The following is a 19,839-nucleotide window of genomic DNA, read 5'->3' on the forward strand; positions in this document are numbered from 1 at the left end:
TGCAGCAATAATTTTCATCAATTTTGAAAGCTTTCCATAATTTTGTATTACCAAAGGAAGTAACTTGAAGATGCTCCACATTTTTATTACCTCTACATCTCTACTTCTAGCCACTTCAACGAAATGTTCTTGTTTTTCCAAGGTTTTATCAAGTCTGTCATCTGTCATACAAAACATGCGTAGTTTTCCTTCCTCTTCTCCTGTACGTTTAGCAAAACAAACAAATCTGGCCATGTATGGTATAGTAATAGCTTCATGATATAATTCTGTTCCCATCCGAGGGGCATCAGCAATGTTTTGACAGTCCATTAACCAAAACCTGAAAATATTTTTTTCAGTAATTTCCTCCCTTTTACTAATTCCAGATATTAAGTTAGCAAAGCATAATTTATGATGGAGTTAATGTAACACTCTGTTTCTGGAAGTTTTACCAGTAAGTCATATTCTATAGATTGTTTTTTCTTCTGCCTTTTACTTTTGAATGCAGTTGTTTTTCTCCAAATATTTCCTTTGTTTTTTTGTTAACCATGTTAAAATGTCTGAAACTGATATTTTTCTTGCAAGACAATCCATGCTTTTGATAATTGTAAACATAATTATATAATATCATGATTATGATAATACAGTAATTCAATTGCTGTCCTTTGTTGCTGCATATTATTTTTTGTTTTTCGTTCATTGCTTTGGACATAAATCAGGCCTTAGTTTTCTCATTTGAGTTGTTCACATTTTCAGTGCATTTTTATATAGCTTACTTCACAGTATGAGTTTTTTTTTCATAGTTGAAGGCTGTACGGTGACCTTTATTTTACATTCTACATCATCTGAACTCTGGTAGAGAGTTGTCTTATTGGCAATCATACCACATCTTTTTATTTTTTATAATACTGAAAAAGCATCACAAGATACAAGGTACAAGTTTTATTAAAGTCCTGGACACTACAAACCTTCCTGACACACTAGTGGTAATGGAGACACAATCTTCTGAAAACTTAATGTTGGCAGCTTTAGTGTAGTCTTCCCATACAGATACATCAGTTCCCTCTGTCAAAAACAATAGAAATAGATTAGATTTGTGTATAAAGGTAAATCATAAACATGGTAGCTATCTACAATACTAAACATACAGACTATGCATACTCTAAATCACAAAGAAACGTTAGTAGAAACAATCATATTCACACTTGTGTTGTAATTTAATCCAAATTATCTTATCTAACAGATGAAGATCTACAGTATTCTTTTTATCAAAATAATATAAAAAATTGCAAAGTTATATACTTTTACACAAGAAAAAACAAAAAGAATCCGGGTTGCATTCAATTAGTTCTATTGATGAAAAAGACTGAACAGGGGGCTGAACATGCTGAAAACTACTTATCATCTTTACAGTGTTCTCTGCAGAGCCTTATAGCAACCATTACCTGATAAAACCAATCTATTTTTTTACAATGTCGCTATCTACATTATGTAGATAGCGACATGGTAAAAAAATAGATTGGTTTTACATTAATATTATTTATTGTAACATAGAATATAGAATATATTGTAAATGTGGTGCTTTGATTTTAGGGAAACAATACTATTTAAAAACATTCCAGAGAACTCTGTAATGACCAGGATATCTGAATACGTTTACCCTCTTTGATATTAACATTGCAACTATGTATAACGAAAACTTAACATTGATCCATCAGTCATGAATTTAATGTCAAGCTGAGGCTACAACGTGAATTTGAGCTATGATCTTTTGTTTCGGAGGAACTGATTATAGCGCAAAAAACCTATCGCTTATCATATACATGGAAAGGATAGGGTCATGAATTCCTGTTAGACTAACAAGTACATCTTACAACCATACTGCAAACCAAATATATTTGATCATCACACATAGAGAAAATGATGTACTATAAAAATTACATTCTGTCCTTTGGACATAAATGTATCTACACTTGATAAAATTTCTTGACCAAATGTTGTTGACCAATTATCAGTATAGAAATTTGTATCCCCGCAACATTCTAAATGTGCCTGTCCCTAAGTTGGGAGCCTGTAGTTCAGTGGTTATCGTCAGTTCATGTGTCATATTTGTTTTTCTAAATTGTTTCATTATTAATAAAGTTTTCTCAATTTAAAGTTTTTAATTTATTCATATCTAATACTTTTAGATCTTTAACGGAATGTTCTTTTGCCTAAAACTGCTTATATTTACTTTATTTGAACTTTGTTGGATAGTTGTCTCATTGGCAATCATACCACATATGCTTCTTTCTATAAAGACCTGTGTCAAAGATGAGAGAAAAACATGTCTGCCTATAAGCTTAAGTGCATGTTTAAACTGTATCTGTATATATATCAATGTGTATACATTACCATAATAATAAATTCACATGCAAAACAACAATTTTTAAAATAACTTGATGAAGGACTGATAGGGATTGGGCTAATCAATTCCAGTAAAGGCTAGTATTGATGGGGTACATATAAACTTCAGTCTCCTGTGATTTAGGACAGTTAACATACAATGAATGGACTGGATATAATATATCTCATTCCTAGTGGCTGGATTCAAATCAAACAATATTATAGGTCACTCTTTTTTCAAAAGTGTTATAGTTTACAAGCTTAAATTACAGGGATAAGTTAAAAAAGGCTATATATCAAATATAATATGATGTTGATGGCTGTTATCTTATCTGCATTTTTATTCAAAATATTCGAACTAGTACATTTCTTTTTTATATACAATTCAAAAATAATATAATTACAAACTTGTTTACCCAGCACATTTTACATTCACTTATTGAAGTTAGATGAATTGATTTTGTTCGTTTAGCATTGAGTAGAAATAGAAAACTTGACTGAAATAAGTACAGCATTGAAGAAAGCAATAATAATTATCAGAAAAAAGTTCAGAATCTGAAAGATGAAATGTTTACACAACGAGGATACTGTGCACACATATACACAAACAATGCATGATACACAACATGAGGAAGAATTTACCTCTGTTTAAGGAATGGTTGGAGCCTAACGAAAGCACAAAGAGAGAAAGATACACATTATAAAGCTACAATATATAGGTGTTTAGTGTTCTAAATAGAAATTGTCTTTCTTTACAATCAAAAAAATTAGCATAGAAATATTAATATTAAAATTCCATTTCATGCTCATTCATAGAAAATATTCTATCATATATATTAAAGTTTGAAAAAATTACAATATGTCATTACAGAAACAGATGCACTGCCTTGAACTTTTGAAAAATGATACAAATTATGTGAAGACATCCTAGTCTAGACTAAATTAATGAAATTTAGGCAAAATTAATAGTTTATAGGTTTGTCCCTTATAGGGATATGTGTCGAAAATATCATGAAGGGAATTACTGACACAATTAATCTACATTCATGGCAGGGCATATATATAAATTCATTCAAGATCTATATTATTCAGAGAATTTTAGACAAAATGTTAAGTTTTTTAACCAACTGACATACTAGACATGGCTGAAAAATAAAATATTCAAATTCAAACATTGTCAGTGCTCATACAAAAAAAGCTTCAACAAAAAGCTAGTGCTAACTAAATGGTTGCACTTTAAAGATATTTTAATTTTTCCATTATAATATTCATTGATTGTTGTTTCCCTAATGTCCAGTGGCAGATATTTCATGAATATTTAGGACAGTCCACTAGTATATATAAACTCATCCTCAATGGCTCATATAAACTTTCTGATATGAAACAGTACACCAGCTATAAATCAAACATTCCACATGAGTTGAATATCACAACCCCCCTTTTTAAATGTGTGTAGTAATTTTGATAACTTTGTTCAAACAATTTTCCTTTACACTGAAGTAAAAAAAAATAGGATTTAAACAGAAAGAAAAATTTGCTTCAAGCATTGTTCTACATGAAAATATTTTTGCAGAAAAAGATTGTCAGGAACAGTAATCTGTACAGTTATCTCCCCTTCTAAATTTGAAAATAAGGATTTAGTGTGTAGATCAGTTGTTTTCATTGTGCAACAAGTCTTAAAAATTAATTCAAGTCACAAATCAATTTAACTGAAAGTGTGTTTTCTTCATACGTTTATTTACAATTATACAGAAATTACATGTATATATCCATATTATACCTGCATTAAAGCAGCTGGAGATGAAAATCACTTTGTATTTACATGCTTAACATTTGATTTTTAAATATTCTTCATAAAATTATTTCTGTTGTGTATGAACTAAAGGAGATGTGGGATATATGTTACAGGGATAACAACCCAAAGACACCAAAAGCTATCAGACATATTTTGTTTTACCATACTACTGTTTGTATTCTGATATTAATAGATTAGTCTGACCATACATGTATTACATAAAAAAAAACCACTAAGCTTGTTGTGAATAGACTAAGCTAAATATAATTTTGTTTAGTTAGATATAAAAGTATAAGCTAAATGTAGCAACATTATTCACAACATTGCACCACACAAGCTTTAAAAATAAACAGAGATAATAACAGTATGAATGTTTACCTGCTATACTGTAGAGTACTCTGAGTGTCGGAGCTTCAGAACTGTACTGGTTTATCATGCCTTTCTGAGCTGCCTTGGGAACAGGTATTGTCAGGATAATGTCCTTGTGAAATTTACGTCGTCTTGGTTCCACCGTTACGATTGGACTAACAGCTACACGATTCCCTAACATCTTAGCAACAAGATCTGGATTTATTTTCTGTGCCTGGTGATTGGATGAGATGATCACATGATAAATACAACATTATTACAATAATATACATTTCTACACAATAGAGCAAGACTAAAGCGGAAGACATGAGTGCAAAATTTTACTGTTTATTAAAAAATGTCTGTTTCAATTTCTGCCAGTCTTGCCTGTCCCTTAGTAGGCTACAATATATAAAGAAATAGGGGTGTTTTAAATATCTATTCAACTGATTAAGGGTATACACATCATGCAAAAGGAAATTTCATACTTTGAAAAATTGTATTTAAACTCTCTGGCATTTTTATGTACTAAACTCACACCCTTATAAACACATGAAACAACAGAATATAAAATTAAAGAATATGTTTACCCGCTTAAACACTGATTAGAATACATTTTTTAAGTCATTTTTCAACATAATCAACTTAAACTAAGTAACTTGCATCTATCATCAGATATATACACATATATATATATCAATAATTGATAATAGAAGTAATTTACCTTTGTGTAAAATTTTAAAAGCAAACAACCAAGTCCCCCTTATATATTTACTGTTTTCTATAAAGTTTTAGTCTTGAAGTAAAAATCAATGGTTTGATTAATATAGGGTCATTTTCTGACCATGAATCTACTCTTTCAGTAGAACATTTTCAATTGGTCTTGGAGTTTTCCAAACATGACTCAAAATGGCTTTCATGTGACTCCCTACCTGCAGACCAACTTTTATCTTCTTTGTTAATGCCCCTTCTGGGAAAACTGCTTGTACTTGTGGTACAACAGTAGAACTGATCACACCACCTTCTCCACCAATATGTCGCTTCTCTTCCTTTATCTTAGTGACCAAGGCAAAATACCGAGGAAGGTCATCAGTCAATATTCTGGTAATTCTCTTTCCAGTTGCCTCGTCCTCTTGTTCCAGATCAGAAACTAAGCAAAGAAAAACAAATATTAATTGGTAACAAAATTCTTTTCATCTCAAAAGAGGTTGAATTATTAAATTGTTATGCATTTCTATTTTGGATTCATGTAATCAGTGTTCTACCCAGGGACATAAAGTTAAAGCACTGTGGAACCCTGGTGCTATATATTTTGGGAAAAACAGTGCTGATTAAGTTACCTCATGTCACCTTTACATTTCCATTCAGTGGCAGATCCAGAACAACAAGTTATTTATCATACATCAACAATTCAAGAATTGACATGATTGAGCTTCGTTTTATCCAGAGAAAATTAATGGAGGACAGGAAAATAACCATGCTTTATCATAACATTTACACCCATTTTCCCCCTCTCCTCAGTTTTACCACGGGTATTACCTTCCATGCTTTGTTCCAAAGCCTTGTTAACGGCTTCATCAGAGGCCACAATTGGGTGTTCGTCCCATTTTTCACCATTGTTACTTCTTAAGATCTTAATTTCTCTTTCTTTGCCACGCAAGGAGGCAAAGTGTGGTACTTCTAAAACAATATTTCTGTAAAAGAAAGAAAATTACTTTGAATAAATTTGTTATTCTTGACTACTACAGGTACTAACTAGAGAATAGTGATAGAAACCACCACAAAGGTAGATTTAGATGCTAATAGGATTACACCTTTACATGTATGATGCACACAGGATGAAAATAATTCAATCGGCTGTCATTTAAAAAAAACTCTATAATTCAGAGAATTATCTTAGCAAACACAACACGCTATTTCAAAGCCATCTGGGAAAAAAAGTAACCTCTTATGGTCAAATCTATTTGTTGAGGAAAGTGAAGATTAGTTTAACTATTTAAGAACCCTTTAAAAATAGTGGGGTTAATTTAGGCTTTTATTTTGCTTCACATGTTGCTTCACATCAAAGAGATGTTAAACCTATTGTAGTAGTATGTGGGACAAGCAGGTGCTGACATTAATAATTATTTAATCAAGGTTTAACTACTGTCACATCTGGACATTTTATTTCTAATGCAATAAATACACTTTCTTTATTCTAATTTTATTCCATTACAGAATAAGAATATGAATAAAAATTTATATTCAGAAAATTAGGTGTCCAGGTGGGCATATAATTTTAACAAATTAACCATAAAAATAGAAACATTTGCAGAACCATAATACAAATGTATACAATGTATTCAATCTAAACATGTTAAAATCATATTATAACTTGTATTGTTCACATTCTTTTGTAGTTGCAAATATAAACAACACACTTTTCTCATTTAAATATAACTTCTGAAATTTATAGTATAGAAATCTTCAAAGAGCAATTTTTCAGTTTTTTAATCAAGATAGAAAATAAACAGCAGTTTCAAAAGTATATTTTCACTGAAAAAAACTTATGGTGACCTTCTGCTGTTGTCTGTTCTATGGTCGGGTTGTTGTCTCTTTGACACATTCCCCATTTCCATTCTCAATTCTATTATGGGATTTCATGAGTAAAGATGGCTGCTGATGAATATTTGGTTCCCACCTTTTATTTATTTGAATGTTTTATTTTATTGTTATAACAGTTATAAAGCCTGTAATTAAAGAAGTTCATATCAGTAATTATTTTGAATGAGATTTTTAAGTGGAGATACAGTCACTTAATCTCACACTTCAATTCAAAAAGGAGGGTGATCATGTTACTTCAAACTATCACATGACAAGCTGGATCATGTGACAGCTTCCACAATAGTACAGACATACACTTTGCTTAATTATAATAAGTCTTCCTGGGCTTACAGGTTTATATAATGAACAATTACACAGTTTGTAAATATAGGTGTGGCTTGAATTAGGAAACAAACAATTGAAAATACACCAGTGTAAAACACAGGAAATATTTGAAAGGGATTCAGAGTTATGTAACATTATATTTACATTACATATAACTTATAAACAGGTCAATCATTAACTTTCTGCTCTGTTAAAACAACGGATTAAAAGATAAATAATTGCCAAACTTTCTCTTTTTAGTCTGATATGAAAATCTCATTCAATAAGTTTTCAAAGAGAGAAATATAAAATACATGAAATACCTACAGGACAAAAATGTCCCTTTGTTAATGACTTGAAGTTAGCTAAATTGATTTAAATGCAATATGTGCAGTTTTGGCAATACATGTATCACAACTCAACTAAAATATAGTAAGCTCTATTTAAGTTTGAATAATTTTCTGAAAAGTTGTTACTTTTTAAAAGTATATATCTGGTGAACAACTTGTCAGGAAATTGCATAAACTAAAAGAAAGCTTACTATTTATATCGTTAAGATATTGCCAAAACATGTTCCATGTAATTCGATTTAGCAAACTTTAAGTTTTACCAGATTTATGAAAAAATGCCCAGTTCACAGTTTCATAAATGTAGAATGACTAATCTGAAAATCAAAAGAGGGATAAAGTCACCAATTGTGTTCCCTGCAATCTATGAGAACTTTATATAAAGTGTAAGCATTCATTAATGTATACTACATTGGCATAGGCAGATTTGGGGGCAGGGTGACAAGGCTCCTCCATTTGTTGAAAAAAAATATTGGTTATATAGAGAAGGTTATATAGAGAATCAATGAAACATGACTGGAGTGGGCCCTCTTTAGGCAGTCAGTGCGCCCCCTTTTCAAGAAAATTTCTAGATATGCCACTGGTAAGTTTACTACATACTCTATTTATATAATTTGAGAACTTTTTCTCTTTCAAAAAGACAATTACTGAATGTGTGTGTCCTATCACTATTTACCATTTTAATGACACTAAATGCTATTTATTAAGTCCTTAACATCATGAATTCCCCACATTTTATGTTTTGTTATCTATCATTAAGTATCAATAAATCAATCAAAACACTTCTGTCAATATTCTTTATAACTGAGGGTTTTGCTGAGATTTTATTCATTCTATTTCTATAGTATAGTTGTTAGGTTAGTCTGAGTATTTTTCCACCACTATAAATATTTTTATAGCTAAGTTTAATGCTAAAGTTTTATTTGTATTCATTCAGATTTTTTTTAAAAGAACGGAAATGGTGTATCAAATCATGACACACAGGTTGAACCATGAACTAATGAGTTATGTTCTTCAGGTATTCAGTATTTAACTGAGTGGTGGATATGAAAACACAACACACAGTCTACTACTGCATGCTTGCAATAAGAAGATTTTAAATTTAGAAAAGCCATGATGTAAAGTTCATCAGAAAGCTGCATCAAATATTTTGTGCTTCACCATAATATATTGAATACATAAGTAATTGGTAAACCTGAAGTTCAGGAGTGATGAAACTGAAGTACATCACAACCAAGCATACTTTGATCAAGCTGTAGTTCATCACAATCAAGCATGCTTTGATCAAGCTGCAGTTCATCACAACCAAACATGCTTTGATCAAGCAGTCAAGCATGCTTTGATCAAGCTTTTGTTCATCACAGTCAAGCATGCTTTGATCAAGCTGTAGTTCATCACAACCAAGCATGCTTTGATCAATCTGTAGTTCATCACAGTCAAGCATGCTTTGATCAAGCTGTAGTTCGTCACAACCAAGCATGATTTGATCAAGCTGTAGTTCATCACAGTCAAGCATGTTTTGATCAAGCTGTAGTTTGTCACAACCAAGCATGCTTTGATCAACCTGTAGTTCATCACAACCAAGCTTGGATCAAGCTGTAATTCATCACAGTCAAACATTGCTCCAAAGAAACTCAATACTAAATTCAAGAAAGCTATGATTTATATTTTCATTAGAAACATGTGGCTTAAAATCTATGTGACAGACATTAAGACAGAAACACAGAGAGATGTTAACACATATACCCAACTCCCTTGGAACAGGTGAATAAAAATTATACACATTAATGAAAACACACAAACACAAAGGAAAAATGGTGATAATGTGGTTCTTGAATAACCTGTATTATATTACAGCTTTACAACATGATCATTTGAATAATTCAATCTTGATGTAAAATCCCCAAATGCATTATTAAGTTCAATTATTTACATCTTGCTGACATCTACTACTAAGCATTTAGTGGGGAATGTGTCCATGTGATACAGATGATGCTGGGCTTGAACACAATGTTATAAAGGGACATAATTGATGAATATTAAAAGTAATGCTACCGAATTTGAAATTTATTTGACATATGGTGGAATAAGCATTGTATATAAGTTTCATAAAATTAAACTGAGGCACACTTAAGTTAGAGAACAGAAACGCAAAATTCAGCAATTTTTCATTTTAAAAGGGGGAATAACTCTACAACTGTAAGTGACATCACCAAAATTTGAACTTGATCTTTCTTTTTTTTTTTCTTTTTTCAGTATTATGAAGTTTCATAATGTTTGGCTGAGGCAAACTTAAGTAAGAGAACAGATAAATTCAGCATTTTTTTCCATTTTTAAAGGGCATAACTATAGAAAGGTAAAAAAGACCACCTTCAAAATTCAACTTGATTTGTGTACAAGTTTTATAATATTTTCTTGAGGCATTCTAAAGTTATAGAATGGAAACCAATTATGGAACATATGGATGTACATATGGACGGATGTACAGACGGACATGGGTTAAACTTAATGCCCCCTCCACTATGGCAGGGGGATTAACATTAAACAAGTGACTGTACAGCCATGACTGAAGGACATGGGTTAAACTTAATGTCCCCTCCACTATGGCAGGGGGATTAACATTAAACAAGTGACTGTACAGCCATGACTGAAGGACATCTGGGGCCAATCAATAGTTAATGTTTACATATTGACCAATTATTTGTTTACTCTAGTGATTATAACATGTATAAGATGGATGATAATTTCATCTTGGTCCATCAATCTAGTGTTCTGTCACAGCTGGAATGTAACTAATCAGAGACATGTGTTTTCTTACACCTGGGAGTATACAAAAATTCATTATCACAATTAACTCATTCATTATCAAATTATTTCTTATACATAAAAGACAAAGACTGGTACATATGACTCAATTTTTTTTAAATTTTTTTTACAAAATCCTAGTTCTTTGTTTTGAATGCATATTTGTCATGCTGTCGATTAAGGTTGTTTGGAACTATAATTATGACTCAAAATGTGTGACTGTCCTGTTAAAACTTGGTATAAGTCCTCTAAATACATTTTAAATTAAAGCAAAGATTTCACCACCTTAGGAAAAATATACTTTTTTTACTAATAAAAAAAATTATTTGCAAGCTTTACAAATTATGCTTCTAATTTTTGAAGTGAGTTGAAATAAAAGAGGGGAAAGGATGGGATCTTGTCACAAATTCCTGAGAATTATTTTTTCCAAATCCTAATTCTTGTGGAAAATAATGTGTATGTTCCAGCATCATGATATATTCAAATCCTGAACTCCTAAATAAAATATAATCCCCTGTCTATATGATATGAAATTTAACACTTATTTAGATTTAAAAGGCTCAGAATTGTGTGCTGGTTTAACATTTGACTCATGGATGTATTATTGAAAAGAACTTTAATATCACTTCAACAAAAACGTATCATCAATTAGTTTATGGGTTCTTTATTAATATTCATAAACCTAAATAATTTGTTTATAGAGAGAATTTCTTATTAACTATCTACTTTATGTATCTGCTGACAATATACATATAAATAATTGTAGACTTTTTCCATTGATCGGTAAATAGATCAGTAGCTGGTAGAGTTTCATATAAACTACCTTTATCCTGTACACGCTATTTTAATTGTCATATTAGCCATACAAAACGGAAATTTCAACTTCCTTTGAACATGTATTCATCTGCATACAGCTTGCATGACCATAACATATTTAAAATCAATTATCCTACAAGTTCTTTCTTTATTCAACATTTAAAGTCCAAAAAGAAAATGTTTTCAAGAAGTTATATTTTTGAAATTTTCATGTTGATTTTTTTTTAAATTTCTTCAGAAATGTGGCATCAATGGAGCGTTATTGGTCTAACCCAAATACAATTATATTTTAAGTGGGTTAACTACATATTTGTCTGTAGTATTAAGCCTTTAGGTTATTTAACATTTATTTTACATTAATATTTACAAATATTTAATGTCATTTGTTGCTGACATTTTGATTATGATGTTTTTGACAAATGGAATATGTGTGTACAGATATACAGTATATGTATAATGTTCTACAAAAAAACTTTTATGTTTGAATGCAGACGAATTAAATCAAATGGATTTTGCAATGCAATTCTACTTTACATGTTAATGGCAAGAAATATGCTTCTTTTTGGTCAATTACTGATTTATGTCTACTCATTCTGAACCCAATCCCCAACTGCAGAAATTCTTACTTGACTATGAACATGATAAAATTTTTATTACATTTTGAGTATATCAGATTCTCTATTTTAAACATATAACTTTAGTTCTAGAAATACTACATGTCATCCATCTCATAAACAAAATAAGATGGGTCATAAAACTTAAAGCAATCTAAACACCTATGATCAAATTCCTATTGATAAAACACATTAAATGTGCACAAATTGTTTGAATATAAGTAAAAAGTATTGATGTAGATTAAACTTGCTGAATCAGCAGATTAAATTGACCTTGTACTATGTAAACCACACAAGGGTCTGACATTCACTTTGTTAGCCATGTTTTGTTATTCGATTAACTGATAAAAAGTTAAGTTTGGCAATTTGAAGTGTTAGTATACACAAGAACATAATATACTGTTCCCAGGTATACACTATCTGTGTATAAAGTGTGGTTTTAAGGTGCTTATAAAAATCATCACTTCACTATCTAAAATTTCAGTATTCAATAGCTCATAAGCAAACCTTGGTTTTTTTATTGACCCACAGTAAACTGATTTATATCCAAATCTAGGTAGGTAAATCAAGTAAATAATCTGTATATGGGAACCTGAATTAGCAAGCAATACATTCCCTACAATGCTTAGTTACTAACACCTATAAATAACCGTTTTATCTATAAAAATTTGGCTTACCCTAAGAATTTGGTTCCAACCGGTCCCATTTCCAGGATACGGGACGCCAAAGCCTCGCCTTCATTTAGTGGCAGTGGATGGTTAAGTTTCTCTTTAGTGATGAGGCGACATGTAACTCTTGTGGGCATGGAAGCTTTCCTTGGTGGTATAATAATCCTAACTCCAGAGTGGCGACGTCCACGGAGGGCTCCACCCCTGGCATCCACCATAAAACTGATCAGGAAGCTGTTAGAAATAAGCGTCATTTTGTTACAATATATTCCTTAACCAACAAGTAACAATTCTATATCTGTTACTAACACAAGACTATCATCAACAAGTTTCCTCCAGAGAAATCTCCAATCAGATACAGGACATAAATCCAATCAATACCATTCACAATAATAAACTCACTCCATTAATATTTTGAAACAGAAGATAATTCCTGTGTCTGCAGACACATACACATACCACTACCTATACCCTTAGATAAGTAAGTCAATCCTGATTACTGTTTATTATGTATGTACTCAATTATCATGTAAATCATACAGTCTACTATTCCCCAGGGTATAACACTCTGCAATTCTAGGTCAACAACAATCTGACAAAAATTCACTTTAACCTTTCACCTCTGGAGAAGTTTAATTTAAACAAACCGAAATATTGTACCTAGTTCTAATATCAAGGATAATATTGGATTTTAATTTTTTATTTTTATACACAGCTGTATTGATTGTGTTGGGAGAATAAAGCACTGGACCAAACAGGAATAACTATTTGTCTACTGTAAGTTGTACAGGTGAAACAGAGAATCAATACACATCCCTTACTTGTCATCCTTATAAACAGTAGTTTGTATTGTGTGTCTAATTATACAGCTATTTCTAGACATTTAAATGTTATAAATATAGTCCATTTTAAAATATTTGTTACATAATAGTTAAGCTTATGTTTTAGGCCATCAGTAATAGTTATAATTTTGCTTAGAAGTATGGCCTTTTTCTCTGATTTATACCGACGATAACTTATTAAATTATTTCTACTAACAGAATAATCAGAAATCCAGTTACTTAATCATAGAAAAAACACTTGAGTAAGAAGAGAATGACTAAGAAATGTAGACCTTCTAACTTCTACCTGTGATTAGTAAACAAACATTCATTAACAGATCACAAAGTAAAATTGGAAGATGATTTAATCAGGCCAGACAATGAGATCCAATGTTAAAACAATAATGTAACTAGTTGGATGTCCAACAGTATACCTTTTACTGTCATATAAGATGCCAACTTATTTTTGTTTTGTTTAATTTTTATTTAAAATTTAACAAATGGGGGGCCATCTTTGTTGCCAAATACAGTTTTAAAAAGGACCACTATAGGACCATTTCATTCAAACTAAAAAGTTATTATTTACTTATATCTAATTTTGGTATCTGACATAACCCCTATGGATAATTTGGGGATAATTTTGGTCCAAAATAGTGGAGAAAATATTTAAACATAAATTATAGACAGATTTTGAAATGATGTCATCATATGAAACACAAGCTTTAACAGTCATATTTCTGTATAAAAGTACTAAACAGTTTCTTAAAGCACACACCCTTTATAAATATTACACACAATTCATAATACAAAATGAAATAGAAAGTGCAAAGCATGAAATTCTTAAAAGTTTGCCAAAAATTCTTCTGGCAATTATACAGCTCTTATATAAATTTAATGTTCTAATGTAACAACTTCACTGCATGCATGCAACATACAAAGGGAAATAATCAACAATATCATGAAGACATGCTGTGAAGAAGACAATTTCAGGTTTGTATATTAACATGCCTGAGGAAGAGACACAAGTACTAAAATACAGCAAACTCTAACTCTAAAGCAGCAATAATGGTATCAGCAACAGGGAATGCATCAAATGACAAACCATGGATCTATCAATCTAATCATTTACTTTGTTTGGATACAAATATCCTTTATTAGTAGGAATCAAGTCTAAGCTATCATAATTTTATAAGCACCAGTAAAAAGTAAGCATAATGCAAATTGTATCCGACTTAACAGTTGCAATATACAATTGTTGTAAAAGTACCTTTAACAAAATAATTTACTTTTTACCAAGCATTTAAGCTACTTTAAAAAAAATGTAACCACATAGGACACTAGGCTTAGCTTGCAGATTCACATGACTTTGTTTATTGAACCACGAAATCAGAGTTAAAACCCTAATTTGGCATTAATCCAATCAATTTTTGTCATACAATAAATTGGTGTACCAAGTTTCAAGTTGAAGTTAACAAATTTATTGAAAACTACCTAAACCAAAAACTTTAACCTGAGAGGGAACTTATTTTCACTGTCACATTTCTATGTTCAGTGAGTCATAAGTGTCAAAACCATAATTTGGTAAATAACATCATTTTCTCATTGTTGAAGGTTGTATAGTTGCCTATAATTGATTTCATCCACTTCATATGAACTTTGGTGGATAGTTGCCTCATTGGCAATCATACCACATCTCCTTATTTTTAATTCATAAAGAAAATGTGTACTGTGGAACGGACTAAAGTTCAAATAGACAGACTGAAGAACTAACAAGAATGATTGATGGATGCACAGACCAAAAACATATCCACCTAAGTATACAATTGAGAACGGAAATGGGAAATGTGTCAAAGCGACAACAACCCGACCATAGAGCAGATAACAGCATAAGGCCACCAATGGGTCCTCAATGCTTGACATAAAAATAAAATTATAGTAAATGAAACTATCCATACAAAACAAAACAATATTTTGGAGATATCTTCACTTGAAAAAAACTGTATACATGTACCAGGAAAGAACATTTTTATATCAATGATGTACATAAGATAAATAACTATGCAAATAAAAAATGTCAGACAGTACACTGTAAATTCAGAATTTTTTAAGATGTATTTATTAATGGGATATTTGTATTGGAAAGGTTTCATTAAAAAAAAATGCAATTTGAGTAGTTTGTGTGTGCTAGTATTCCATGAAGTTGAAAAATCATGTATATCAATGTTGTTCATTGTTTGACAAATGCAACAATAAAGGCAAGCAAACATTTCTGAATTTACAGTATTGAGTAAGATTTTACACAATCAGCTAAGAAATATACAAAATAAGTACTACTACTCTTAAGTAAATAATTAAGAGGAGAACTGAACATTAAAATTAATAGAAAATGGAGTAATTTTCTCTATTTTGTTAGAAATCAATTTGAGTCAATATAAAATGTAATTTATTAATCAACATATAATGGAAATGCTCTGTTATTGTGATCAGATTGTCTCATTTATAACTTATTACAGTGCAATTAATATCCAGGACGCAATTTATAATCAATAACATTCCTCAGCCGATCAGCATAAACTATATATTTGTACAACTGTGACAATACCAAGTTGCCTCATTGGAAACTTCAATGGGATGGTGAAAAATTGACCCAGAACATCTAACTAGGAAATATAGAATACAATAAGAATAAAATGCTCTGCAGGGCACAGCTTGATGCAACTGCAGAGGTCAAACCCTGAACAGTTGGGCAAGTATGGACAAAACATTTAAGCTTGATACAGCTCTGAATTTGGATTGTAATTTTAAAAATAGTTGACACAGCATGTGGATCAATTTGACAATCAGGGCCCAAATATCAAAAATCTAAATACATGGTTAGATTCAGCATATCAAAGAACCCCATATATTCAATTTTTGTTAAAAAATAAAAAAAAGTTAAATTTTGGACCCTGACTTGGACATTAATGTAGACCAATTTGAAACCGGGATCAAAAATTAAGAATCTAAATACACGGTTAGATTCAGCATATCAAAGAACCCCAATAATTCAATTTTTGATGAAATCAAACAAAGTTTAATTTTGGCCCCTTATTCCTAAACTGTTGGGACCAAAACTCCCAAATCAATCCCAATCTTCCTTTTGTATTTATAAACCTTGTGTTTAAATTTCATAGACTTCTATTTACTTATACATAAGTCATTGTGCAAAAACCAAATGTCTATCTATGGATGACGACGACTACATGATACTAATATATGATCGCAAAAAATTGTTTTTGCTGTCGAATAAAAAAAGAATAAGGGGTACTCATTCATGACATCAAATTCGTTTATGCACCTGAACAAAACCAAAAGCAATCAGAAAAAGTTCACCAAAGAAAAGTTCTTGAGATCATGAAAAAATATATCTAAACAACAGAACCTTAATGTTGAAGCAAACAAAAACAAGAATGCACCCTTTGCAGTGCAAAGTGTACCCATTTCAAATATTGGAAAACAATAAGAAGGTGTGTGAAAGTTCTGGAAAGTGTACACATGTTATAACTCATCACTGTCAAGTTGCTGGCCAAATATGAAGTAATTCTGTAATGTACTGCAGATAATACTAAAATCAAAGGGGTTGAATTTATCGTTGGTCTTTCCAACCTCCATTTGTTTATGATCTTATGACCTTGACTTTATGGGGACAAATTACAAGTAATCTGGAAATAGGGAATCAGTTGATCTCATGTTCCTTCCCCACTAATGACACCAACTGTGTTACTCATTTAAATTGAAAATTTGGTGATTAGTTACTTTCAGTAACGTTGCAAACAAGGAAAAGGGGACAAGATGGTTGTTTATACAACACATGGTTATGATCTGTGACACAGATATTTCATAATGGTCAGCCAAATCATGAAGACATCTATTGAACTCTCAAAAAGATGAGGGAACATAGGACATGGGTGAAAGCAGCAATTGGTCACTGACAACAGACATGCATCATTATATATGTAAAGATATGTGTACATAATAAACTTAGCAAACCTGGACCATATTTATAAAGCCCAAATAATAAAGCACAATACACACATGCTCAAAAATAAACTACAAAGTATATGTATTAGTAAAAGGACTATAATGAAAATATAAAAGTGATACACATAAAGTGATACACATTGTGTATATACAGTTACCTTTTCCATTTAAGTTTGCTGAAGAAATAATATACAATTCTTAAATTCTATTGTGTCAATAATTTGCTCCTCTAGTACCTATGAATAATAATGGCTATTCAAACTTTTAAGAATGCTATATTCTCCATGTATTTGTTCTTTTTCAAAATGTTTTCTAATTTAACCGATCCAATAAACAACATTATAAATTTGACTTTGTAACTTGGTAGGAAAAGATATTTGAAAACTGACAAATTAGAAGGAATATTTGCAGTCATGTTTTTTTTCCATGATCAAAACACAATAGGTGATGATCAAATTACATCAAAGACTTTCTGTAGATCATTTTTCCTCCATAGTTTGATTTAAGTTGAGTCAAAAGTTTCAGAGAAGATGAGAATGTGATTTCCCATAGAGCATGCATAGTTCAATAATAACCTTTGTGGTATACATGTATATGTTGTTGTGTATGCAAAACCCATCTGATTGAACTGAGGTATCTTTGTATAAGATTAGACTTTTAATCAAGTTAAAATGGGGTATTGCAATTTTAAAAGCAAAAGTAGTTTTGTAAATTAACAAATCATAGTCCAGAATGTTAACGATAAGTTTTGGGCAGTTTTGGGCAGACGGAAAGAAAAGTCAAATATATAGAGGGCCTTTAATACCTTATTTCTACTGAATCGTTTCAGGACATGATGGATGAGTTTGGATGCAAACTGGTTGCAAAAGCTCACACAGACCTTTCAGGCAAGGTTAACTCCTATAAGTAAGCTCAGCTAACATCAACACTTGACAAATTCAACTTACCCAGAATATGTTGGTGTTCTCTCTATAGCAACATTGTCAGGATCAAAAGATGTGTTAAAAGAAGAGCCGCTGTAGGAACTACATTTCATGTCCTTCTTCGGAGCTCCTGGTGACAGTCGAGTATCTGGTGCACTCTGGGAGTACGTAGCAAACGATTGAGTCATCACTTCTCTCTCCATAAAGTCCTGTAAATGTTTATGACTATATGTGAAAGGCACAGGAAAAAGAGAGCCTCAGAGAGTGTCAGAAAAGTTTTCCATTTTGAAAAATTGAATATTCACTCAATAACAAAGAGATCTATCAGTTTATTATGAATCATAAAAAAGTCTATTTATCAACCACAAATTGTATTACTTGACGGATTTCAAAATTTGAACACAATTTCTCTGACTAACTGACTCTTATTTCAGCAGAAAATCATTTCAGTAAAGTTTCAACAATCCTCTTTAAAAGTATAAAATTTAAATTTACTACTGAACTTAAATTAAAAGATAGTTCAAAACTGTAAATCAACTGTTTAGTCAACTGCTGTTTCAATTAACTAAAACCCAAGTATCTAACCAAACAAACCAAAAAATTAACAGATTGTTATAAATAGTTTGAAGTTTGTATAATCTATTTCTAAACTATTATATTTCACTAAAACATTCGTCATATATCTTTTAAAACTAAAATTGAAAAAAGATAAACTATAGTTTCTATTCTTTCTCAAGAAGTTCAGTTATCAATATAAACCCCATAAAAATATGCTCTAATGTTGCTTAACTTCGAACACAAGATAATTTTTTATTAGTCTAATTACTGAAAACATAATCATTCATTAGCATAGGTTAGCTTTGTTACTCAGATAATCTTTACCTTATTTTGTGATATAATGCGAGCACATCCCTGTATTTGACAAGTAACATGAACTATATATTAATGATATTAGTGTTAAAAGGGGATACTAGTATTATAGAAATACATTAATTCTTTAATATTTTGAAACCAAAACATGCATAAATTACTTACAAATTTCTTTCTCCCAAGAAATTTAAATGAAACTTTCACCTTACATGCAAAATTAATCCCAAAACTGTGTATAAATTTGTTGAGTCTAACTGACACATGCTGATATCATGCATTAATCTGTAGTTAGTTAGGGTTAATTAACAATGACCCTTAGGAAGTTCTTCATACTGGCCAAATTCTAATTCATTTCACATTGGAACATGATTACATAATCAGTTAATACATTGTATCATGATAAGATGAACATTCTGTGTCTAGACCCTACACTTACAACATGTAAAGAACCCTATAAAACCGGGATCAAGCTGTGCTTCGCTTCATCACACTTTCTTTCTTTTTTATGTTTTGATCAGACTGCACTGTAATTTACCATAAA

At 30.9% G+C, this 19,839-nt stretch overlaps 1 protein-coding gene across 2 annotated transcripts in view; it reads right to left on the reverse strand.

Moving 5' to 3' along the window:
* LOC143046267 (uncharacterized) overlaps positions 1–19,839 on the reverse strand; it is a 172,443-nt gene that overhangs the window by 80,576 nt on the left and 72,028 nt on the right. The window contains exons 32-40 of one of the 2 annotated variants that reach the window (XM_076219342.1): positions 18,453–18,637; positions 17,664–17,681; positions 12,674–12,898; positions 6,047–6,201; positions 5,440–5,657; positions 4,538–4,742; positions 3,007–3,030; positions 948–1,044; positions 91–319 (exon numbers count right to left, since the gene is read on the reverse strand). In XM_076219342.1, coding sequence (XP_076075457.1) covers positions 91–319; positions 948–1,044; positions 3,007–3,030; positions 4,538–4,742; positions 5,440–5,657; positions 6,047–6,201; positions 12,674–12,898; positions 17,664–17,681; positions 18,453–18,637 — 1,356 coding nt within the window. The remainder of the gene's footprint in view (positions 1–90; positions 320–947; positions 1,045–3,006; positions 3,031–4,537; positions 4,743–5,439; positions 5,658–6,046; positions 6,202–12,673; positions 12,899–17,663; positions 17,682–18,452; positions 18,638–19,839) is intronic. The other variant, XM_076219345.1, reaches the window with a different exon arrangement.

The sequence above is a fragment of the Mytilus galloprovincialis genome, chromosome 9 (genome assembly GCF_965363235.1).
Source record: "Mytilus galloprovincialis chromosome 9, xbMytGall1.hap1.1, whole genome shotgun sequence".
NCBI classification, from domain to species: domain Eukaryota; kingdom Metazoa; phylum Mollusca; class Bivalvia; order Mytilida; family Mytilidae; genus Mytilus; species Mytilus galloprovincialis.